This window comes from Camelus bactrianus, chromosome 4, assembly GCF_048773025.1.
Source record: "Camelus bactrianus isolate YW-2024 breed Bactrian camel chromosome 4, ASM4877302v1, whole genome shotgun sequence".
NCBI lineage: Eukaryota > Metazoa > Chordata > Mammalia > Artiodactyla > Camelidae > Camelus > Camelus bactrianus.
Window position 1 is genome coordinate 29,572,803 of NC_133542.1, and position 25,451 is coordinate 29,598,253.

A 25,451-nucleotide genomic window follows, 5' to 3' on the forward strand; every position below is an offset into this window, starting at 1 on the left:
CCTACCCTCAACATCCCTCGTCAGTGTGGCATATTTGGTACAATCGATGAACCAACATGGGCACATTATTATCAACCAAAGTCTATAGTTTACATTAGGGTTGACTCTTGATGTTGTACATTCTATGGGTTTTGACAAATGCAGCCACCGCTATAGTATCGTACAGAATAATTTCATTGCCCTAAAAATCCCCTGTGCTCCATCTGTTCATTCCTCCCTCCCTCCCTCCCTTCCTCACTCTCCCCAAACCCCTGGAAACCATGATCTTTTTATTGTTTCTGTAGCTGTGCCTTTTCCAGAATGCCATTTGGTTGGAATCATACAGTTTGTAACCTTCTCAGACTGGCTTCTTTCATTTAGTAATATGTCTTTTAAGTTTCTTCCATGTCTTTCATGGCTTAATAGATCTTTTTTTTTTTTTTTTACTGCATATGTATTTTTAAATTTACATAAATGTACTTTTCATTGTTTCTAAGAATGTTTAGAGCTTTAGCCTTTTAAACTTACATAGTTATCAAAGGAATAAAGCCAACCACAAAATAAGAATTAACTCAAAAAGATACATACACCCTGCTATTAACAGCAACATTATTTAAAATTGCCAAGATATGGAAGCATCCTAAGTGCACATCAATAGTTGAATAGATAATGGAGATGCAGCATATGTATATGCAATGGAGTACAACTCACTCATAAAAAAGAAGGCTATTTTGCCATTTGCAGCCCTTCATTCATTTTTTTTTTTTTCACTTCAAAAACCAGAATTTTATAACCGGCAGAGACATTTCCATTACATCAAAAACAGCAAAATACCTAGAAATAAACTTAACCAAAAAGGTTACCTATACTCTGAAAACTGAAATGATGCAAAGAAAAGGAAAGATTTCTTGTGCCCTTGGGTTGGAAGAATCAACACTATCAAAATGGAGACCTTCCAAAGCAATCCACAGATCCAACGCAACCCCCGTCAAAATACACGTGACATTCCTCACAGAATTAGAACAAACAATTCCAAAATTTATAAGGAACCACGAAAAGACCCCAAATAGCCGAAACAGTCTTTTGTAAATCTCTTTTTTTTTTTCTGTTTTTCCTTTTTGTTCTCTTTTCTTATGGTTTGATGATTAGAAAAGGTCCTTTAACATTTGTTGTAAAGCTGGCTTGGTGGTGCTGAAATCTTTTAGCTTTTGTTTATCTGTGAAGCTTTTGATTTCTCCATCAAGTCTGAACAAGAGCCTTGCTGGGTAGAGTATTCTTGGTTGTAAGTTTCCCCCTTGCATCACTTTAAATATATCGTGCCACTCCCTTCTGGCCTATAGAGTTTCTGCTTAAAAATCAGCTGATAACCTTATGGGAGTTCCCTTGTATGTTATTCATTGCTTTTCTCTTGCTAGTTTTAATATTCTCCTTATCCTTAATTGTTGTCAGTTGGGTGACTGTGCCTTGGTGTGTTCCTCTTTGGGTTGATTCTATGTGGTACTCTCTGCACTTCCAGGACTCGGGTGAGTGTTTCCTTCCCCATGTTGGGGAAGTTTTTGGTTATTATCTCTCCAAAAATTTTCTCAGGTCCTTTCTCTCTCTCTCCTCTTTCTGGGACCCCTATGATGCGAATATTAGAGCACTTCATGTTTTCCCAGAGTTCTCTTAAACTATCCTCATTTCTTTTTTTTTTTTCTTTTTTCTGTTCTGAAGTAGTGATTTCCACTAATCTGTCTTCTAGCTCACTGATCTGTTCTTCTGCCTCATTTAGTCTATTCTTGGTTCCTTCTAGTGTATTGTTCATTTCAGTGATTTTATTCTTCAACCCTAGGTATTCTTTATATTTTCCAACTTTTTGCTAAAAACTTCATTCTGTGCATCTATCCTCCTCTTGAGTTCTCTGAACATCTTGGCCATCATTACTTTAAACTCTTTCTCAGATAAATTGCCTATATCCTCATCACTTATTTCTTCTTCTGGGATTTTATCTTGAGCGTTGGCCTGGGAGATATTCCTTTGCTGCCTCATATGGTCTATCTTTCTATGTGTTTGTGGCTTTGGGATTGTTGTTTTCTTATTTCTAGTGTCTACCCCTGGTGGATGAGGCTGGACTAGAGGCTTATGCAGGTTTCCTGGCAGGAGGAGCCAGTGCCTGCCCACTGCTGGGTGAAGCTTGGTCAAGGACCCCTGGTGGGTAGGGTCATGTCTAGTCACCTTTGTGGCTTAGGAAGTCTGCTGATGGGTGTGGCTGTGTTCCCACCCTGTAGGTTGTTTGGCCTGAGGCTTCCCTACAGGCTGTTGGGTGGGGCTAGGTCTTGTGCTAGTGATCCAATCAAGAAGGCTCCAGGAAAACTCATGTAGATTAACACTCCCAGAATGTCCGCCACCAGCTTTTATGTCCCCTGAGTGAGCCACAGCCATCCCCTACGTCTCCAGGAGACCCTCCAAATCCAGCAGGCAGATCTGGCCCAGGTTCCTGTGAAATCACTGCCTCTGTCCTTGGACCTGGTGCACATGAGTTTCCGTGTACGCTTCTCAAGCGAATGGAGTCTCCATTTCCCCCAGTCCCATGAGGCTCCCACAGCCAAACCCCCCTGGCCTTCAAGACCAGATGTCCTGGGGTCTCCTTCTCTTCCCAATGCCGGGACCTGAGCTGGGGAGCCTGACATGGGACTTAGAGCTCTCACTCCTGTGCGAGGGTCTCTGCAACTTAACAAATCTTCAGCTTGTGGGTCACTCACCCAGAGGATATGGGGCCCAATTATATCACAAGCATGCCCCTCCTGCTGTCCTGCTGTGGTTCCCTCTTTATGTTTCCAGTTGCAGAAGATCTTTTTTGCTAGGTTCCAGTCTTTCTTCAATGGTTGTTTAGATTCGGTTGTGGTTTTGTTGTCCATATTACTTTTTTAATCAGGAGGAAAATAAATTTTTAACATCTCTATGCCCTATATTGCTCAGTCATTATTGAGACTGTATCAGACACCTGGAGCCCCACTTCATATCCTCAACTTCAAATCCAGTCGCACAGCTACGGCAAACTGGTTCCTGCAGGCTTCCTCCCTCTTTGCACTGAAACCACCTCATCTCAAGCCTGTGCCTTATTTCTCTCACTCCCTGCCTTAGGGCTTACCTGATTCCTTTCTGTGCATGCCCATAGGTGCCTGTACAGCACTCATACACATGCAAACCGGAGAGGTTAAAGTCCCAACCAATGGGAGGCAGGAGCAGAGGAAAGAATGCTTCTCCCTCTTGTTCCTGATCATTTTGCGGGGCAGGGGCGGGGGGTGAATTTTGATTTGAGCTGAGGCCAGTAACCAACTCAATAATGCAACTTTGTATTGATTTCCCTTCATTCCCTGTGCCAAACTCCTGCTCCATGGAATTGCTTCTCAGAAAAATTAACTACATCCTAGCCTTTGTCTCAAGTTGTGATTTCAGTGGAATACAGGCAAAGACACACTTCCATCCAACTGAGTTATACAAAAGGTCCAGTCTTATAAAGAACAAGATAAATGGAGAAAACACTCCAGCCTTTGATCCACACTTTGAGCCACCAATTGAGATGTTCGTTACCCAAACTCAAATAGTCCCTTGAAAGTATTCAAGTATGGAAGTGTGCTCCTTTGGGCACAGTAATGTTTACAAGTCTGGGGGCCAGGTATTAGCATATTTTCACCTGTACACCCCATACCTGTGGAGATCCAGCCTCCATAAGAATAATAGTTCCCTGTCCTCATTGAACATCTTTCATCCTTTTCCTAAATTTGGGGGAAATACCCATTTCCTCTCTGTGCCTATTTCATACCCTGTTAGGATACCCATCCCCCTCCTACCCCACCCATACCTAAAACAACCTCCTTGATGAGTTTAAGCTTTCACAAAAACACAAGAGAAATTACCTTGTCTCCAAACAACAGCTTTCTTCTTTATAAATTACTCCCAAGGAAGGGATACACCAAGAAACTTCTTGGGAAATGGGGAAGGGGAAAAAAATAGAGAAAAAAAAAAAACTCCACATGAATTAATATTGCAAAAAAAAAATTCTACATCTATATTTTGTCTCATTTAGATGTCACAATGACCTAGTGAAGTGGGTGTTATTGTTCCCCATCGAAAATGAGCAAACTATGGCTTGAAGAAGTTTAGTAATTCTCCCCAAAGTCTCACACCTATTAAATGGTAAAAAAAGAATGTGCCTAGAGAGAGTTTATAGCCTGGAAGAAGGGCCCCCTTAAAAGAACTGTAGCTGTAAAATGCAGCCTGTACAAGAACTGCAACAGATGAGGAGAGAATGTGGTGGAGAGATGAGGAGTACATACTCTACCCCTCTTCTTCCCAGGCTCTTGCTGAAGCCTCCCATTGGCTAATTCAACCAGAAGGTGGAGAGCAAGGGAGCACTAGTGATGCGGTCAGTAGATGTCAGCATCCTGGGCTACAGAAAAAGACAGAGACTGTAAGGAGGGAGGGAGGGAATCAGTAGAGAACAACCAGCACATAATGATGCTCACAGTCTCTAACATTTTTGCACATCTTGTGAGCAAAGACGTTCTGGACTATATTATGTAGTGAATAGCCGTGGATGACAGATTATGTCTTCTGCTGGGACAAAGGGCAAGCGTGATGATTACTGTTCACAATGAAAAGATAATATCTCCTTCTGGAAAAAAAGCAGTCAGGTTTGCTGCCCATTATAAAAGATTTGTGTATCTAAGCTCAGTGTTCCTCTCCTATAACACAATCCATGATGTGTACAACTGGTGTCTATCCCTCTTTGCATCATGCTGTACGAACTGGGGGTTGGGTAACGGGGGAAAATGCTGATACTCTGACTATTGCTGTTGCCATGAGTAATAAAATTATTTTTTGTCCCCGATGCAGATTCTCATAATCTTTTACCATCATCCATGAAACTAGAGCAGGCTAACTTGTTAGCTGTGAAGTAGGGTAAAATCTCAGACCCTTCATAGCTCTTGACAGCTCAAAAAAAGAAAAGCCAAACAAAACATAAAACAACTGTATTTATCACGAATGGAGGTAGGTGTTACTCACCTCCTTACTGTGAAAGTTGATAATTCAAGAGAAAGAATTAAATACTCCTTCACAGTTTCCAAGCCACAGATCATGAGGGAGAGCTCTTCATTACAGAAAAATGCCAAATCATACACACAGAAAAATGATTAATTTAGAATAGTCCCCTTTTCCCTGCTCTCAATGAAATAATAGATTCAGGCAAGGACAGTCTGTAGGTTGTCAAAGTACTACTCCAAATGTAAATTATTGATTTCAAGGGGAAAAACAAAATGGAGAGATCAGGCAGTCGCCACTTAAAGCTTAGTATCAATAATTGTAGGACAACCAAACATTAAGTACACTTGATGAAATGCATATGAAGTACATAGCATTACTTATAAAGGATTCTTATCAAAAGTGCTTAACTTGAATCTAATTTAACCTTTATAGATAATGACTTCTTACAAATGGTATTTTCCAGTATTTAAAAAATGACTGAAAGTTAGGATAGCCAACTTTTCCACTTTGCTTGAGACTGTTCTGGAGCTGAAACTTGTACATTCCAAGAAACCCCAGTCCTGGGCAAACCAGGATAGTTGGTCACCCTAATACACATTTAAACAATTAGACTTCTCACAATTCTAATACATTAGATTTTCAGAAATCTTTTAAAAGTAGACATACAATAGTAAATTTGACATATAATGGCTACAAAACAGATCAGTACACTAGTACCAGTTTTATACTGACAGGAGTTCTAATTCAATGGATAATTTATTCTTCATTATATCATTATTATTATTACTTCTTCCTAAATATACAATTTCTTAAACTTACTTAAAAATTCAGGCTTACCTGTCACACCAGCTGAAGATGCATATAAAAATATTTTGGCATCTTCCAAGATGATCTTACCAAGTATACTACCCAGTGGGACTTGTCCTTTTCATAATTTATATTTTGTCTATTGCACAAGAAACTGTACAAAATATCATCTCTAATTATTCAGATATATTTTCATTTTTATAACCCTATTATTATTGTTACTAGTAGTACTACTAGTAGTAGTAGTATAAAAGAGACACTCTTCCAAGTGTTTTATCTTTGTAAGGTAAGGTTTGGTTTAATATATCTGCTTCGTCTTTTTTCTTAAAATTGCAGCTAATATAATTTATAATTAAGCATTTGGAATGGAGCCCAAATTGATTCCTACTTTGATTCTTTTCTCATTCTTCACAACTTCTGCCCTGGGCATTGCTTCTACTGGGCTCTGTCTAACCCAGGGAGTCGGAACAAAATATTCTCATTTTAGGAGAACAAAATGACATCAAGTATCCGGATGGTTGATGTCCTCCATCACTATTATAACTTTCTTCTCAGTTATTTAATCTGTAATTAAAATTTGTTTAAACCTATGTGTATCCTCCTTTATTTATTATAGGAATTAAATCAATTAGTACCTGCAAGTATCTGCAATTAGTACCTCAACCATCTGGTGAAGAAGCCAGTTGAGTACTCACATAGTGAGTTTCCAATTCATTATGTCTCTATTCAACTTTGATTATTCTGAATTATTGCCATGTAATTCTTAACATTAACAGTGTTTTACTATCATGCTTCTCATACACTTGGAGGTAAGAGGTAATATGTTAGGAAATAGGTAAAACCACAGATTAAACATGGCTGGTCTTCCTGGCAGGAACTAAGGAGTTCTAAAGTAGATTGTAAATTTCATAAAGGTAGGCATTCTGTCTGTTTTACAGTTTACTATTGTCTCCTTAGTGTCCCAGCACAGTGCCTGGCACATAGTAGGTACTCATTAAATATTTGTTGAATAAGTGAATTGAAGTGGAAAGCTTAGAGAGAAAACAATTTCATATGAAAAAATATGAAAATCTAGCAACTGGAACATCATATTTACATTTAAATTTTAAGTTAAAACATAAGCTGCTCCAGGTTATAGCCCCAAAAGTATCTTTCTCCTTAGCTTGTTTGTTTGTTTGTTTTTGGAGATGATCTGAGTGGACTGGAAAAGTTGAGATATTATTCTAAATCAATAAGTTTACACTGAAAATAAAGGAGAAATTTGTTTTCAGTTTTTATCTTGCCCGTTATTTAATTTTTCAATGCACAGTGTGTATAGATTACAAAAAGTTCCTAATTATACACAAATTCATAAATTCATCTGGACTTTAAGTATCTTCAAAATATCTGAAACCTAGAGAGTATTTTCTAAAAATTACAGTGTTCAGTGATTTAGCGTCACTGACTCTAACTACTTGGGTTCAAGATTTATTGCAAAGCTATAGTAATCCATACAGTCAGTGTGGCATTAGAATAAGGTAGGCATTTAGATTAGTGGAAATGAATAGAAGGTTCAGAGCTGCTACCTTTAAGCTCAGAGGAGGGACCTCCCAGAGCTGTGGGTGAAACCTCTGAGGAAGGAGTGCCCCCAGGCTACTGCGCCCTCCCCCCCAGGCTACTGCGCGCCCCCCAACCAGGCTACTGCGCCCCACCCCCCACCCCCAGGCTACTGGGGGCACTCCTGCAGACAGGAAGAGATTGGGCTGCAAGAGGGAGGAAACTGCTGCCACTAGGAGGAAGGGCCACTGCTGGGACAATCCAGATGAGAAAAGGAAAAACAGGATCAATCTCTTTTCTGTCCTTTTCTATCCTATATCTAGCGGCTCCTGTTGGTGGAAACTGTCAGAGCCGCAGCTATGAAAGGAGAAATTTTGTTTCCAGAACCTAATCTGAGCATCAGAAAACAAATTAGAGAAAGTATGAATGTGAAGCTGAAAGACAACATGTAAATGAGATTTCTGGTTTATCCCACTTTTAATAATATCAAGATTAATCAGTAACTTCAGGTGGTCCTAATCCCTCTCTTATTAAATTCCCAATCAATGTTTCATTTAATGGTTTTAGCATCCATTAGTTATTGTTACCTACATTCATTATTTCATTTGGCGTTATAACACAGCAATTTTCTGATTTTAGCATTTTTTGTGCACTTATTAGGTGGAATTCTATAAAGAAGAGTGTGAATAACTATTTGGTTATCCTAAAATACAGTTTGTACAGGAAAGACTGGAAAAATCTTGATTTTTTTCTCTTTATCAATTTTCAGTTGGTGACCTAGCAACCTCCAAAGATAGTAAGTTGGTTGCCTTTGTTAGTATTAGAAACTCTGAACTTTTGTTTATATATTTGAAGTATTTTTAATTCATAGCAGGCATCATTCTTTTTGATATTCAAGTTGTCCATCTTAGGTCAGTCAGAGCCTTCATAGTATTTTTTGTTTTCTGTATTTTTATTTATTCTGGATTATTCTTGCAAAAATGTCAAGTATTTCCAACTTAATTTTATCCCCCTCATTTGACTCTAAATCTCTCATATCTTGGAAGAAATTTGCGACTTATTTTCACTTTTCCCACTTAGTAAGCTGTTAATAAACACTTGAATTGTCCACTATTTGAGCCACCTTATGGAAACATTCTTAAATGGCCTCTCAACGGTGCAAACAATTTTAAAAGCCAATTTTAATTATTAAATTTAATAAAGTTCTTCAACTCTAACCAAATCTTCAAGTCCAATCTTGAAATCTTGGGTATTATGTGTGATCCTTAGTGGGGGAAAGGGAAATAACAATGTAAAAAGTAAATAGAATAGGATTATGCAATCTAGAGAGGAAGTACCTTAAGATTTTAAATCTGTGTACATTTTTCTAAAATAAAAGATCATAAATATTTTTTCCTAAAATGGATTCACTTTATCTCCTACTAACAATGACCATCAGTGTAGAGTGTGGGAGAAACTAGAGAACAAAATATGGATTCTGGGACTCACCTTCTTAGGGAAGCCTCTTTTTCCTTCAGAGAGAGTTAGTAGTCTTTTTGTCTGCATTAATACTGTTCTTTGTTCGTATGTAAGTAAAGAAACAGGTAAATTGCAGCATCTCCAACCAGATGCCAGGCCAAAACTTGGGGAGATTTCCTAGGCTTCTCCTTCCCCTGTGAGGTGCTATTGATATGACTTCTTAAGACCTCTCCAAACCTTGCCCTCTTTTCTTTCCCTCCATCACTGCTGTGATTTAGACTTTGAGCTTTACTGAAGTAGGTCATTGGCCTCCTAAATGCCTCCAGTCTTCACATTTCAGTTTTCACACTACCATCGAAGTATTCTTCCTAAAAATTGATTATTTCACAGCCCTTGATTAAAATTCTTAAACAGCTCCTCTTTACCTTTAGGGGGGAAAAGCCAAATTTCTTAACAAGGAATATAAGACTCCTCATGATCTGGCCCTTGTATAACTCTGTCTTCCTTATTCCTGCCTATGTCATCCCCAGGCCCCCTCAAGTTCCCTACCCAATGCTCTAGCATTGAAATACTGGCAAAACTCACCATTCTAGCCTCTAAGGCCTTCTGGCATTTGAACATAGCTATTCTCTTTTCTTATAACCTTCTTCTCTTTCTTCAAATAATTAATAAAAGCTCATCCTTCAAAAGTAAGCCCTGATATTACCACCTCTGGGAAGCCTTACCTGCACTCCCTTAGCTGCCTTCAGAACCCCATGTGGTTCCATGGCAGGCTTATCATCACCACAATGATCACTACACTATGACATTTACTGTCTCTCATGAGCATCCTCATGTATTTCATCTCTATCCCCAGCACACAGCAACCATGCTTAAGTATACCCTCAATGAATGTCTGCTGAGAGAATTAACGAATAATTACATTATCTTAACCCAGCATTTTCTAAACTTTTTTTCAGAGTGGGTCTAGCAATTTACTTAAACTACCACCAAAAATATCATTGAGTTCCCTGTTGTTCTGCATTCTCACCAGCCCTTGATATTCTTAGACTTAAATTTAAAACATTGTGGTGGGTCTATGGTAGTATCTTATCCTAGTTTTTAATGTCTTTATTATACTAATAGATACAGCTTCAAGAGAAGTCCACCCTCCTCCCCCCACATACTTATTAACATTTCCTGAAATAGCAAATGCAAGGGCCCTGCAGTTAGTCTTTTTCATGGAATGGTAAGAAAGCCAATGACTCTGGAACAAGACACAGAACTGCAGTGAAGATATTGGAATCAGAACCAGAACTGAACTCATCAGTGGTTCTCAAATTTTGGTATTCATATGAAAACCCAGTGTGCTTGTTAAAATTGAACATTCATGGGTTGCATGCCCCAGAAATTCCGATTCAATACTTCAGAGCTTGGGCCCTCATATATATGTTTAAAAATAAGCTTCTCAGTTGATTCTGATGCATTTGGTTTTCAGTCTACAGAATGAGAAACACTGTTTAGAGAAAAAGATTTCTTCCTATATAAGCACAGTATTACATAACATAGTATAATTTATCAGACTACTTTGTCTATCATCTGGTTAATGCTAAAGGTGTGATTTTTCTATCTTTGTGGGTATATGCAGCAGCATATTACAAAATTAAAATTAAGCCCACTTGGAGAAGTTTAAGACAAATTTTGCAATAAGAGAAGTCCTTTGATCATGTTGCAAAACTAAGAGTAATTACAGGGAGGTGGTATGGTGAAAGAACCTTGGTGTTGCTTTCGGAAGAAGTGGATTTGAGGCTCAGGCTGTGTCATAGGCAAATTTAACTTCCCTGACTTTCCATTTTTCACCTAAAATTAGTATTATACATATCCTACCAACCTTGCAAGCCTGTACAATGGTCAGAATGACAGAGTGGCAAAGTGCTAATACAAAAGTAAGATCTAATCATTGTTAGAGAAATGATCATTGTTTTTGATTTACACACCTGCCTGAATTAAAGAAATAATATTTAGCCTCGGGGCATTTATTTTTTAGAATAATCTCAGCAGCTTCCTACTAAAAGAAAAACTATAAAAGCATTTTATAGTTTGCAAAGAAAATCTTGAGTGACATAACCAAGGATACAAAATCTATTTAGAGACAAGACCAGGATTCTAGTCTTCTAATTACTGGCCCAGGTCACTTTCCACTATACTTCACTCAGTTGTCTTTCTTATTCTTTATTATAATCGACAGGCCAAGTGATCCTGGCACACACCTGAGTCTAAGCACCACTGATCTACTGCACTGGGTGTGGTTGTGCGGTAGTAATCATTGTCCTTGTTTTTGTATAACACTTATGTGATAAACAGCTTTATTGAGATATTGTCACATACCGTACAATTCACCACTCTAAATTGTACAGCTCAGTGGTTTTTAGTATAATCACAGAGTTGTACAACCACCACCACGATCAATTTTACATTTTAATTACCCAAAAAGAACCCCTCCTGACAGCAGTCATTCTCTATTCTCCCTTCCCCTCAGCCACTGCCAAACACTAATCTACTTCTGTATGGATCTGCCTATTTAAAACCATTTATATAAATGGAATCACACAGCATGTGGTCTTTTGTGATCGTTTTTTTTCCTCTTACTTGTTTTAAAGGTGTACTTATTGTTTTAAAATGATCAGCCTAACAATAGAGATAGTTGAAAATTTTTTAAAAAGGGAAAAAGTCACCCATAATCCCATTCTACTGCAATCAATATCATACTTTTATTCCTTTTTTTTTTTTTTTTTTTCTTCTCTAGATGCATCTTCATCTGATGAGAAAACAGGTGGAGATGACCCTCATTCCCACCGCGCTCGCATCTATCCCCCGCCTCCGGGTTCCCCACCTCCCAGAGCCCAGCAGCGCCCAGGCAGCGGAGGAAGAAGCGGCCCCGCCCATCCCCGCTGGCGCCTTGCTGACGTCACATCTTCGAGTCGCAGACCCCCGCCCTCCTTCTCCGTCGCGGTTGCTTTGACAGAACGCGATGGCGGCGGCCGGGTCTGCAGGAGTACCGGCGACCGTGTTGGGAAAGCAAGAGTTTTACCAGCTTCTGAAGAACCTGATCAATCCAAGCTGTATGGTGCGGAGGCAGGCAGAGGAAGTCTATGAAAATATCCCAGGTCTGTGTAAGACTACATTCCTCTTAGATGCCGTCAGAAATAGAAGAGCAGGTTATGAGGTGAGACAAATGGCTGCCGCACTGCTCCGACGGCTTTTGTCTTCTGGGTTTGAGGAAGTCTATCCAAATCTGCCTTCTGATGTTCAGAGGGACGTCAAGATTGAACTGATACTGGCTGTTAAGTTAGAGACACATGCTAGCATGAGGAAAAAACTTTGTGATATTTTTGCAGTGCTGGCAAGGAATTTGATAGATGAGGATGGTACTAACCACTGGCCCGAAGGTCTCAAGTTCCTTATTGATTCAATCTACTCTAAAAATGTGGTTCTATGGGAAGTTGCACTTCACGTTTTCTGGCACTTTCCTGGGATTTTTGGGAACCAAGAGCAGCACGATTTGGATATCATCAAACGGTTGTTGGACCAGTGTATTCAAGATCAAGAACATCCAGCAATCAGGACATTATCTGCTAGAGCTGCAGCTGCATTTGTACTTGCTAATGAGAATAATACTGCTCTTTTCAAAGACTTTGCAGACTTGCTTCCTGGAATCTTACAGGCTGTGAATGATTCATGCTACCAGGATGATGATTCAGTGCTAGAATCCCTTGTTGAGATTGCAGATACTGTACCTAAATACTTGGGTCCTTATTTAGAAGATACTCTGCAGTTGAGTCTAAAGTTATGTGGAGACTCAAGACTTAGTAATCTGCAACGCCAGCTGGCCCTTGAAGTAATAGTTACCTTGTCTGAAACTGCAACCCCAATGTTGAAAAAACATACAAATATTATTGCTCAGGCAGTTCCTCATATATTAGCAATGATGGTTGATCTACAAGATGATGAGGACTGGGTAAACGCTGATGAAATGGAAGAAGATGATTTTGACAGCAATGCAGTTGCTGCTGAGAGTGCACTAGACAGACTGGCTTGTGGGCTCGGTGGAAAACTTGTTTTACCAATGACTAAGGAGCATATCATGCAGATGCTTCAGAACCCTGACTGGAAATATCGACATGCTGGATTAATGGCCTTATCTGCTATTGGAGAAGGATGCCATCAGCAAATGGAATCAATTCTAGATGAAACAGTTAACTCTGTTTTGCTTTTTCTTCAGGATCCTCATCCAAGGGTGAGGGCTGCAGCCTGTACTACACTGGGACAGATGGCTACAGATTTTGCACCTAATTTCCAAAAGAAATTCCATGAAACAGTGATTGCAGCTCTGTTGCGTACCATGGAAAATCAAGGTAATCAGCGTGTGCAGTCACATGCAGCTTCTGCACTTATTATTTTTATTGAAGACTGCCCCAAATCATTGCTAGTTCTATATTTGGATAGTATGGTGAGAAATATACATTCCATCCTGGTGATTAAACTTCAAGAGTTGATTCGGAATGGAACTAAGTTGGCCTTGGAACAGCTTGTGACAACCATTGCCTCAGTTGCAGATACAATAGAAGAAAAATTTGTTCCATATTATGATATATTTATGCCTTCACTAAAGCAAGTTGTTGAGCTTGCTGTTCAAAAGGAGCTCAAGCTTCTGAAAGGAAAAACTATTGAATGCATTAGTCATGTTGGTCTTGCTGTTGGTAAGGAAAAATTTATGCAAGATGTATCAAATGTGATGCAACTACTGTTGAAGACACAATCAGACTTAAATAATATGGAAGATGATGACCCTCAGACTTCTTACATAGTTTCGGCATGGGCTAGAATGTGTAAAATTCTTGGAAATGATTTTCATCAGTACCTTCCACTGGTTATTGAGCCTCTTATTAAGACTGCTTCAGCTAAACCCGATGTGGCTCTCTTAGACACACAAGATGTGGAGAATATGAGTGATGATGATGGATGGCAGTTTGTAAATCTTGGAGACCAGCAAAGTTTTGGAATTAAAACTTCAGGACTTGAAGCAAAAGCAACTGCTTGCCAGATGTTGGTTTATTATGCTAAGGAGTTAAGGGAAGGGTTTGTGGAATATATAGAACAAGTTGTGAAACTGATGGTTCCTTTACTGAAATTTTATTTCCATGACAATGTTCGAGTAGCAGCAGCAGAGTCCATGCCTTTTCTCCTGGAATGTGCAAGAATTCGTGGTCCAGAGTATCTTGCACAGATGTGGCAATTCATATGTGATCCCTTAATCAAGGCTATTGGGACTGAACCCGATACAGATGTACTCTCAGAAATAATGAATTCTTTTGCAAAGTCCGTTGAAGTAATGGGTGATGGGTGCCTTAATGATGAACACTTGGAAGAACTGGGAGATATACTGAAAGCAAAACTTGAAGGGCACTTTAAAAACCAAGAATTGAGACAGGTTAAAAGACAGGAAGAAAACTATGACCAACAGATTGAAATGTCTCTGCAAGATGAGGATGAATGTGATGTTTATATTCTGACCAAAGTATCAGATATTTTGCACTCATTATTTAGTACTTATAAGGAAAAGATTTTACCATGGTTTGAACAGCTGCTTCCATTAATTGTAAGTCTAATTTGTTCTAGTAGACCATGGCCAGACAGACAGTGGGGATTGTGCATATTTGATGATATCATAGAACACTGCAGTCCAAGCTCATTTAAATACGTAGAATATTTTCGGTGGCCAATGCTACTAAATATGCGAGACAACAACCCTGAAGTCAGACAAGCTGCTGCTTATGGCCTGGGTGTTATGGCACAGTTTGGTGGAGATGATTATCGTTCTTTATGTTCAGAAGCTGTTCCCCTGCTGGTAAAAGTTATTAAGTGTGCAAATTCCAAAACCAAAAAAAATATCATTGCTACAGAGAACTGTATCTCAGCAGTAGGGAAGATTTTGAGGTTTAAGCCTAACTGTGTAAATGTAGATGAAGTTCTTCCACACTGGTTATCATGGCTTCCACTGCATGAGGATAAAGAGGAAGCTATTCAGACTTTGAGTTTTCTCTGTGACTTAATTGAAAGTAACCACCCAGTTGTACTTGGACCAAATAATTCCAATCTTCCAAAAATAATCAGTATAATTGCAGAAGGAAAAATTAATGAGACTATTAACTGTGAAGATCCTTGTGCCAAACGCCTAGCTAATGTTGTACGCCAGGTACAGACTTCTGAAGAATTATGGTTGGAATGCATTTCCCAACTTGATGATGAGCAACAGGAAGCCTTGCAGGAGTTGCTAAATTTTGCTTGAAGCACTTTAATATTACTTGAATATCATCTACCATGAGTAACTCCAAATAAGTGTTGTGAGTGGATTCCATTATGATTGAGAAAAGTGTTCTCTCCCTGCTAAACAGTTTATATTCCTTCCCCACGTTTCTCCAGGATTAATCAGTGTCGTAGCCTCTGTTCACCTTGCATGTTTTATCTCCTAAACACAGACCTTGGTGATAACCTGTGCTCTGTTGTCTTAGAATGTTTGTCACTTTTTCCCTAGTTGATGTGAAGTATACAAATTATCACTATTTGTCTGAATTATTGATGCTGGGAAAGCAATATACTTGGTGTTAGGATGTCATGCTGCCTACCACAAGATGCTAAAGCTCACAGGATGGGTTAGGAGAACTTCCAGGACAAACATCTGTGGAATTGTGGGTGAAGAATATAGTGGCAGGCTTATTCAACCTTGATAATACTCCCAGTTTTCATGGTAATGGGAGGATGCTGAAATTGCAAAAGAGTTTTGAGATAGTGCAGTGGATGTGGGGAGGCTTCTCTACAATATATGTGAACTTTTTAATAATGCCCTCCTAAAAAAGACTGGGTGAGACATACCCACATTCTAGTTCCCAAGGCGTCCAGCCGAGAGTTAGGAGAACTTGGCCAGACTGTTCTTTCCAGGACTCTAAGAACCATGGTTACTGAAAAAAATATCCTGGTACATCTAACACTGGTAGCATGTAACACAGTTACAGTTTGACAGATTATTTGTGTGAGTCAATCAGTCTTATGTGTTTGAGCAGAATATTGCATTGTGTATGTATGCCATTTTCCCCTGCAAACTAGTTCAACAGTAAGAATCCCCGATTCAAAAGAAGCTTAAATAGATTTCTATTTTGAAGAATCTTTTAATAGATTGTATAGTAGCCCTGAAGGCTATTCTATTGTGATAATGAAAGGGAAGCAAAATAAATTTTATCTTTAAACATTAAAAAAGAAAACAGCTTTGAGACCAGTCATTTAGCAGTAGATATACATTGTAAGAAAACAGTTCTATAAATCTAAGGTTAATTATAATAATTGGAATGTTGGTTTTTAATGTCAAGCTTCTCGTAGGGTAGAAAAAAAAGCTATCTCCTCAGCAAATTACTGATCCAAAATTTAAGAACAAATACATTTGTCACGATTTCCTGGGGCTACTGTGAGTACTGTGTATGTAAAGTATTTAGTAAATATTTAAGACCTAGTAAGTTCTTAATAAATGGTAGCTGTTACTGCTGTTGGTGTTTGTACCTTTGCTATGTTCTTTTTATGGTTTGGAATTCCTTTCACATTAGAATCTCCCTGTTTCACCCCCTACCAGTTCTTGAGCAGGTCATCTAAGCCTTTGTGGACAGAGATATAAAGTTGAGATTTTAGATATGCAATTCCTGTCTGTTCCCTATAACTATTATTAATGAGGGAAAAAATAAAAGGTCATTAAGTGCAGTATAGTCACAATTTTATTAAAAAATAAATTTTAAAAGTATAGACGGATAAATAGAAAAATTCCACTTCAAAGTATTAATAGAGGTTTCCTCTGGATGGTGGGATTAAAAGGCAGTTTTTTTCCTCACTTATCTGCATTTTCTAGTTTACCTACAACCAACATATTTCTTGTATAACAGTTTTTTTTTTCTAAGTTCAAGGACCTGATCCTACTTTCATAATAGCTAAGATCACAGTCAGCTTGGCCTCTCCATGACCTGTAGCTGAGGTTCCTTCAACTCACCTGTGCTTCTTTATCCTAAAATCCCTTAATTAAGAAGCTTTCCTTTGATCAACATTTCTAGCGATTCCCTACACTCTCACACATGAGGATTTGGAAAGTCTGCCAGATGACTTGGAATTAGGTACCTGAAGAATTCTGAAGTATGACAGACCTAGATTTGAATTTTGGCAAACTACTTTTTTAACCAAAGCATCAGTTCTCCATCTATGAAATGGGCATAATATCTAGCTCATAGGATTGTGAGAGTTAAAGGAGGTAATGTATATAAAATGCCTAGGGGCACAGGTTTCAATAAATGCAAGCTAACATTATCTGAGTCATAAAATAGGGTTGGTAGCTAAAGAGTAAGAGGGGGTATTTGCTGGGGTCCAGATTCTTGGGCTTTGTCAAAGGAAATGAGGGAAATCCAGTCAGACACATTTTTGGTTGCCAGGTGCTGAAGGAAGACTGGTCCCTGCCTTTGTTCCTGAGCTGAGGTACATCTATGGGCTCTGAGGAGAGAGAATGCTGTAAATGCCTAATAATTACAAATGTCTGATAAGGTGAGAACAGGCCCTGAAAACTAGATAATGGGCATAAGTGTGTGCAGGGGGTGGAGGGAGGGTGAGGGGAGCAGGGTTATGGGGGTGGGCAGTGTCAATGGCCTAAAATGTTAGAAGTGTTCCCCCTTACCTATTTTTATCTAAGACTGCTATTTAAGTCTGGACCAAAAGGAAAAAAAAAGCTTTTTAAAGTTTTGAATTTTATCAGCGCTTTAAAGGTCCACATTAATGGCAAGTAATGGGATGTAAACAATCTTAAGAGTCAGTATATCCCAAACATTTAGTCTTAAGGCTTTTCCTTTTAAAATGCTTGATTTCTAGAACTTTGTGTTTAAATAATTCCAGTTTTCAAGTAAGAGCGTTCTGTGTAAGCAGAAAAAGTAATGTGTGCTTCTTTAAAACAGAACATTGAAAATAGTATATCTGCTTTATGGAACAATTAATTCCTTTCTCCTCACTTTAAGCAATGGAATGAGTCCACTTTTTAGATATTCCCTAAATGCCTAAATGTTCCCATAAAAAAATAATCTTTAAATGTGTGGTGAGATTGTAAGGTCTTGCTAACGACTTGACTGTTTAATGCTGAACATCTTAGATTTGAAATATCTGAACTGTTCTTAGTCCCAAGAATTTTTTTAAAAATTAGGTTCCATTCCCTTCCTTTACTCTTAACAGATGTCAAGAATCAAGAGAGTGGAAATGTTTTTTTTATTTTAATGTAAAACAGGAATTGATGTTAAGACCTGGGGACAGGGGTTTCAGAAGTTCGAGTTCTACAGATCATCTCCTTTTCTTTTGCATGTGAACATATGTTTCAGTTGGTCGAGTCCTGGAACCTCGCTTCTAAACTTTTCAAAATTCTAGTTTTATATTTAAAAAAACCGGCAGTCACAAGGGGGAGGAAGTGTGCAAAGAGAACCTAAATTTTGCAATAGGATAGGATTTACATTTTACTCATTATTATTTCCCAGTAACGAAGGTTATCTAGCAAGCTCTTTCAGGATTAATTTTAGCTTTTAGCACTAAAGGGTCTCGCAAAAGAAATACCCTCTTGCAGCACCTGCTTATAAAACCCCTTCAGCCTCCCTCTCGGGGGGGGGGGGTCAAGCAAAGCTGCGCAGGCGCTTTATTTCATTCTCCACTCCCGCCCCTTACAGTCGTCTATAGGCTGATGACATCATTAGCCCGCGCAACCTACCGGGCCTCAGGGCCTGTAGCTGAGACGAAGTCCTTGCTTTAGCGTAGCGGAGCGCGACGTGAAGTGGGGGTGGTGGTGTTCTACTACGCATGCTCACCGAGGATGGCGACGGTGCCTCTTTCTTAGTCTCTCTCCACAACTCGCCCCAACCTGGAGGGGGGCGGGCCTGAGTGCCCTCCCCCTTCTCTCCCTGCCCCTCCCCTTCCCCTTCCCCCGCCCAGCGGGGATTCTAACTGACAGTTGTCGTCGGGCCCCGTCCGCGCGCCGCCTCCTCCTGCCCGGGTGCCCCGCAGGTAGAGAGGGGCGGGAGGGGGTGTGAGGGAGAGGAGGAGGAGCCCGAACCTCCGCGGCCCAGCGCTTCGGCCCTGTCCCGGGAGGCGAGAGAAGAACGCCCCCCTTCCTCCTCGCCCCCTCCCAGCCCCCAAGCCGGCCAGGGAGGGGGTGGGGCGCCAAGGCCGCGGAGGCCAGACCGGGCCTGGCGGGTGAAGAGCGGGCGGGCGGGGCGCGGAGGGGTGAGGCAGGCGAGGGCCGCGCGCGCGCGCGCGCGCCGCCGCCGCCGGGGGGAGGGGAGAGGAGGGCACCTAGGCTCTCCTCTTCTCTCCCCCCTCCCCCGCGCGCCATGTAACCCCGCCCCGCCGGCGGCGAGCTCGAGACCCCCTCGCGCACCGAGCCAAGCCGGCGGCTGAGGAGAACGAGGCCTGATGCGGCTGGGGCTGCGCGGCGCAGCCGAGCCCTGAGGAAGCGGCCCGCGCTCACGCCTGCCCCGGCGCCTCGAGCGGCCGCTCCACGCCGCCCAACCTGGGCCTGCCGGGGGCATGAGCGTGCCCGGGACGCCGGGGGAGATGGAGCCGGCCGGGGAGGAGGAGCGGCCGCCACCAGCGGCTGAGGAAGAGGAGGAGGAGGAGGAGGAGGAGGTGGCAGCGGCGGCCCCGGCCTCAGGGCCCGCCCGAAAGAGGAGTGCCTTCTCGCAGGAGGACGCGGACGACCAGAAGGAAGAGGAGGCGATGGTGGTCGCGGGCGGTGGCTGCAAGGAACAGGAGCTGACCTACGAGCTGCAGCAGGGCTACCGCATTCTGGGCGAGTTCCTGCAGGAGAAGCACCGGGGCCTCACCGCCCCCTTCCTGCAGCCCCTGAGGGGCGTTGCTACCGGGGAAGAGGAGGCGGCCGAGGGGCCTCGCAGCGGGGGCCGGGGCAGTCGCGCCCTCCCGCAGCAGCCCGGGCAGGGCATATGTCTGCTGAAGATGGAGGAGAAGTTCGCCAGCGGCCAGTATGGGGGCATCACCGAGTTCGTGGCGGATTTCAGGTTGATGCTGGAGACATGCTACCGCCTGCATGGAGTGGACCACTGGGTCTCCAAACAGGGCCAGAAGCTAGAGATGATGCTGGAGCAGAAGTTGGCGCTTCTGTCTCGGTGAGTGAGCCCGGTCCGCGATGGGACTGACGGACTGACACAAACACACCCTCGCACGTGTCCGAAGAGGGTTGGGCCAGGGGCCGGGGGGCGTCGCTGATAGGTGCTGAGTCGGTGCTGGAGAACCCCGGGAGGAGGAGCAGCGCTGGGCGGGGGCCCGCAGGGGTGTGGTGGGTGTGGGCTGAGCGAACCCAATGCCCAGCTGTAACGAAGCTGAGAAGGAAGCCGAGTCCGGACTGCCGGAGGGCAGGTAAAGTTTGTAGATGTAAACCGAAGTGGTGCCCATAGAAAGAGAATTGCAGGGATAGGGAGAGGAAAAGTTTTAGGGGATTGGAAGTTGGACCCGCAACTTTTAGACAGTTTTGGCGTGAAATTTTAAAACGTTTTTAGGATAAAATATCGTTTAAAAAGTAATTTGGGTTCGTGTAAAAGGTGGTTTCAAACTATTTTAAAATAATTGTATCGTTTTACTACTCAAGTCGGCCATCGGAGATTTATGAAGTGTTACTAAATGCTAAACGATTACTTTGGCGTACTCCTGATCTTTTCTTTCAGCTTCATCTGAGCACACTGAATTTTTGCAATAATAGTGGATGCATCAACACAAGATTTTTAATACTTTTAGGAATTTGTGTTTATTTTGCCGGAAGGCATAGGCAGTTCAGATGGCACTCTCTTAATGTACTCCACTCATATACCCCGAGTCAATTATTTTTCTTTCGTAAGAGGAAATAATGCAACGCAAGAGGCTACTAAAACAAACATACTCATTTATAATTTTATAATTGATATGAGCCAAATTAACTTCTCAAGTGAAAATTCTTCAGGAATAGAAAAATAATTGTTGGAAATCGTAGTTGAAGTGAACCAGTAGTTTGACTCTTTACTAGCGGAAGAGAACTTGAACAAGTTACTTCATCTTTTTAGCCTCAGTTTCCTCATCTGTAAAATGAGGATAATAATAATAATAACTAATTTATGCGGTTGCTGTCGTATTACATGAATTATTTACATTTAGTAAAGTCAGAAGTACTAGTCCCATAGTTACCCCAAAATAAGTTTTAACCATTATAACATTAGTAGTGGTAGTTGAATAAAAGGAATATTTCCATATCTGAAGCTGAGAAGTGTACTAGTGCTTTTATGGAATAGCTCCTGAAAAGTTGTGTTAATTTTTTGGTCCTTGATTTACAATTGTAATTTTAAAATAATCTAGTCTGTAACTGGCTTCCCATATGCTGTTTTCAAGACTATCCGTGCAGAGATGTCTTTCACTGAAAACAATGGTTAACAGTGCTTGACTCATTAGGGGAGCTCAATTTAAACTAAGGAACCTTTGCTTAAATCCTTTCATAATGTAATTATTTGTTAATAGAATAATTATTCATAAATTTGCCTTGTAAATTACTTTTAATATTTTATTTAGTGACATAATACTTGTGTAGTGTGTTTATTACCTTTGTCTCCACAGTGTTTTATAGTTGTGACTCACATAAGAAACAATCCATTCACATGTCATTATTTTTAAGTAATAAAATATATTCCAAATTGATGTCACAAAATTTTAGACCTGGAAGAAACCATAATGTTCACCTAATCCACACATCCAGTTTTACAGATTGGAAGCAGGGATTGAAGCTGGAGAATGGCTGCAAGAAAGTGCTAAGAAGTTGCATATAGATTTGAATAAATTACAGGTTTTCTCAGAAGCATTGTGTATATAATAAATATTTCCTCAGTCCTGCAAAAGAACAAGGAGACTACTTCTCTTTTATATAAAGATAAATTTCTGAATGCTTAGTATCATTCCTAGTGACTAATGCTCAGAATCCTATATTCGCTAATAGTATCCAAACTTAGAACTTAAAGGTAAAACATTCTATTGTATATAAACATAATAATGCATTTCTGATATTCTTAGTCCAAGAGAGATAAAATTCCTGCAGTTTAGTAGCAAAAAGTAATATGATGGTCTCAAACAGATTAAAATTAAAGTTTTGAGTCCCTCACTTTTTTGATGTATACAAATATTTTGTAAGTAACAGTTTTGCCAGACCACACTTTTAGATATCAGGAAATCATTTCTTTTTCTGTACTAGCCTAAAATCTGAGTCGTTACTAAATAAATGCTTTGAGTGAGCACAACTTTGAGAAAACCATAGATTATAACTGTTTGGTATGCAGTTAAGATATACAAATGCTCTAGGAGAATATACTATAGATTGTCCACATGAATATGGTTTACAGCAAATAGATGACTAGTGGTTATTTTAGTTATGAAAACAATCACTTAGATATTACCATTGTTTTCTTTTCTCCTAGTATATACTTGTAAGATACGGAATTAACTTATTTTCACATTTACTGTGAGGAGAGTTTTATAGCTGCTCCATATACTACTGAGCCTTTGTGAGCAAGAAATACATTAGATATGGAAGATGCCACATTATCATTACAGAACAACCTGGTGGTGTTAGTACCTTAGGCACGTTTTATAATTTGAATCTCAGTTTCTTCATCTGTGCTGTGAAAGTGTTGATTGTATAAATACGTGATCTGCCAGGGCTAGACATTCAAGTCCCTGATATTAAAAGATAAGTTCCCTGCCCTTAGCCGGTGTATAGTTAAGTAGGAAAACATGGACTTAAAAAGATGATGATTCTATAAGGGACATATAAACAAGGCTCAAGGTGAATTTAGGAAGAAGACCTAAATCTGAAGAGGAGGGAATAAGTGTGGGATGGCAAGTGAGAGGAGGAAAGGAAGAAGGGAAAAGAGACTAGTTAAAAGGTATAGAGAAGTTTATACTTGAACTGATTCGTAAAGGAGTTGAAGATTGCTTCAGGATTTTTTTTTTTTTTTGGAGGATTTGAGAGGGGCATTCCAGAATACTGACTACAGTGAGCTGAAGTATATTCTCAGTATATTCTATTTTTATTTTAGCCTTTTAAAATTTCTAAATTTCTTGATTTGCTTTTTGTGGTGTTTATAATAATAATACATGTACATAATCAAATAATCTATAAGGCTAGTATTTATTATATATGATGTGTATTAGTAATTTATAGCATTATATTTTATATATAATATTTGTGATAGAATTAGGACTAAGACAGCATACCTAGTCTCAAAGTTACATTTTAGAAGGGATCTCATTCATTTATTTGAGGCAGCTGAGAGAAATAGCAATTAGCATTAGAAATAGGGAGAAAATCACCTACTAAGTGGAAAAGAAGAGAAAATACTTAATAGTTAGGAAGTTATGCCTACTAAGAATTTTAAGTTATATTTTTGAAAGCTTTAAGAATATTGCTTTAGTTTGAAAAGGTTGTAGTTACAGAAGAGGCATATCCAGTCCCCAACAGAGCTGAACTTGAAATTTTTATTTTGACCATTTAAAATAATATTTTGGTGAAAATAAGCTTGAATACAATACATCCTTATTAAAATTATGGTTGACTTCTGAATTAAGTTGCTGTTAAAAATGGGTACATGTAACGGGCTATTAAAAGAGGCTTTCTTAAAATATAGTTAAAGATTATTTAGTTTTGTAATTGCTTTTTAGTTGGCAGAATATTTTTCTTGGGGATGGAAGTGCAAGAACATCATTATGAAGCCTCAAAAATTTAAAAATAGAGGTTTCCAAGTACAAGTAGTAGTTGAAACATAAATGGATTTTTCAGACTGATTTTAATCTCCTCAGTTAAATTTAAATTTTTTGACTTGTTTATTCTCAATTAAGATGAAAATTCAGAAATTAATTAGGAATTTTAGAAAGATGCTTCTTTCTCTGTAGTAGTGCAGCACTTCCACCCTCACTGAATTCTGTAATTTTATCTTTTTAATGTAAATCTTTAAAAATTGAGTATACTTGGTAATACAGTCTGGATTTGCTTTTTGTTCAGAACTAGAGAATGTTAGAGCTTGATACTCCATGTAGTGCTATTTATTATAATTGTCATTCTTAAAAAAAAAATGTGCTATTTAAGAAGGTTCAGAAAATGCTTTAGTGCAGTGATGAAAGGCTTTCAATTAACAAGACATTTATTGAGCACCTGCTTTGTTCTGGGACTTAGGGAAAAAATTCCTGGCTTCAGGAGTTTAAAAAAATGGTATATGCACAGTTGTGAAAGGTAAAATATGTTAAAACTGTGATTCTCCAACTTGTTCCATTGTTAGAACACCAGGAGATCATAGGACTATTTGCAGAGTATTCTGAAATATGGATATATTTAGTTGTATGATTTTCTGCTAGGGATCCTAAAGGCTTAAAACAAATTATGGGAGGAAACCCTTAATTGAAGAGATTCTTAGTAGATCCTTAGTACCTTAGTTTTCCCCCCTACAAACTGGGAGAACATGATCACTTTTGGATTTTTGTTGCTATGTCTTGGTTTAGTTCGTGAAATAACTACAGTTAACCCTTTAACAACACAAGGGCTGGGGGCGCTGACCCTCCCTGCTGTTGAAAATCTGCATCTAACTTGGCCCTCTGTATACCCTCCATATACTTGATTCCTCCATATCTGGGGTTCCGCATCTGCGGATTCAAACAACTGAGGATCAAAGGTCCTATAGTGCTGTGGTATTTACTGTTGAAAAAAAAATCCATGTATGAGTGGACTCATACAGTTTAAACCTTTGTTTTTCAAGGATCTTTATATTCTAAGGGCACATACTTTGAGGACTACCTTGATAAGCTTTATTATAGAGTGCTAGGGGAGTGCAGAGGGGGGATAATTAACTAGGGGAGGTGGGGAAACTGGGATTGAAAAATACTTTATTAGATTTTATTCTAGAAATCATAGATTTGTAGGATGGGCAGACTATTAATAAGTTAAATTGAGGCGTTCATTAAACAATTATTTGGCCTATCTTATCAGTAGTATGTAAAGCACTGTAGTTACAATGGTAAACATGACTTTATCCCTCACTTCAAGGTGGCAGGTAGACAAACACTTACATGTGTGGAGGCAGGAGAGTACAGAGTATTCCAGATGAATAGCTTATATCCAGTGGTTATTTAGAGTATAGGATGATGAGATCCTTTAGTGGCAGATAAATCTAGAAAGATAGATTGGGGCTAATTATGGATGACCTTGATTGCTTGCTAAGGAATTTAGAATGTAGGCATTGTAGATCTATCACAGGATTTAGCTAAGAGAGTGACTTTGAAATACTAGTACTTTTACTACTACTTTGAAGTTTGAATGCTGAGTGGAAGGAGAGTGAATGAAGAAAGAAAACCAGTTAAAAGACTCTGGAGTTAATACCATCAAGAGATAGTAAGCAGTAGAAATAAAATGGTGGATGAGGATACATGAGAGGTAAATTCAGCAAGTGAAAGTAGTATAACGGCAAGCTATTGGATATGGATGCAAAGGATGATGTCCAAAATAAATTTGAGCCCAGGTGATAGTGATG

At 39.7% G+C, this 25,451-nt stretch overlaps 2 protein-coding genes across 11 annotated transcripts in view; both read left to right on the forward strand.

Annotated features, from left to right (window-relative positions):
* Nucleotides 1-25,451, forward strand: part of RANBP6 (RAN binding protein 6) — a 247,349-nt gene that overhangs the window by 204,244 nt on the left and 17,654 nt on the right. For 5 of the 8 annotated variants that reach the window (XM_074361594.1, XM_074361593.1, XM_045520889.2 and 2 more), the window contains one exon: nucleotides 11,594-16,387. In XM_074361594.1, coding sequence (XP_074217695.1) covers nucleotides 11,819-15,136 — 3,318 coding nt within the window. In that variant the 5' untranslated portion in view covers nucleotides 11,594-11,818 and the 3' untranslated portion in view covers nucleotides 15,137-16,387. Of the gene's footprint in view, nucleotides 1-11,593; nucleotides 16,388-25,451 lie in introns of those variants that run through there. The other 3 variants (XR_012506354.1, XM_010960647.3, XM_010960645.3) reach the window with 3 other exon arrangements.
* BRD10 (bromodomain containing 10) overlaps nucleotides 19,236-25,451 on the forward strand; it is an 86,572-nt gene continuing 80,356 nt past the window's right edge. For all 3 annotated transcript variants that reach the window (XM_074361592.1, XM_045520884.2, XM_045520885.2), the window contains exon 1: nucleotides 19,236-20,027. In XM_074361592.1, the coding sequence (XP_074217693.1) occupies nucleotides 19,432-20,027 (596 nt within the window). In that variant the 5' untranslated portion in view covers nucleotides 19,236-19,431. The remainder of the gene's footprint in view (nucleotides 20,028-25,451) is intronic.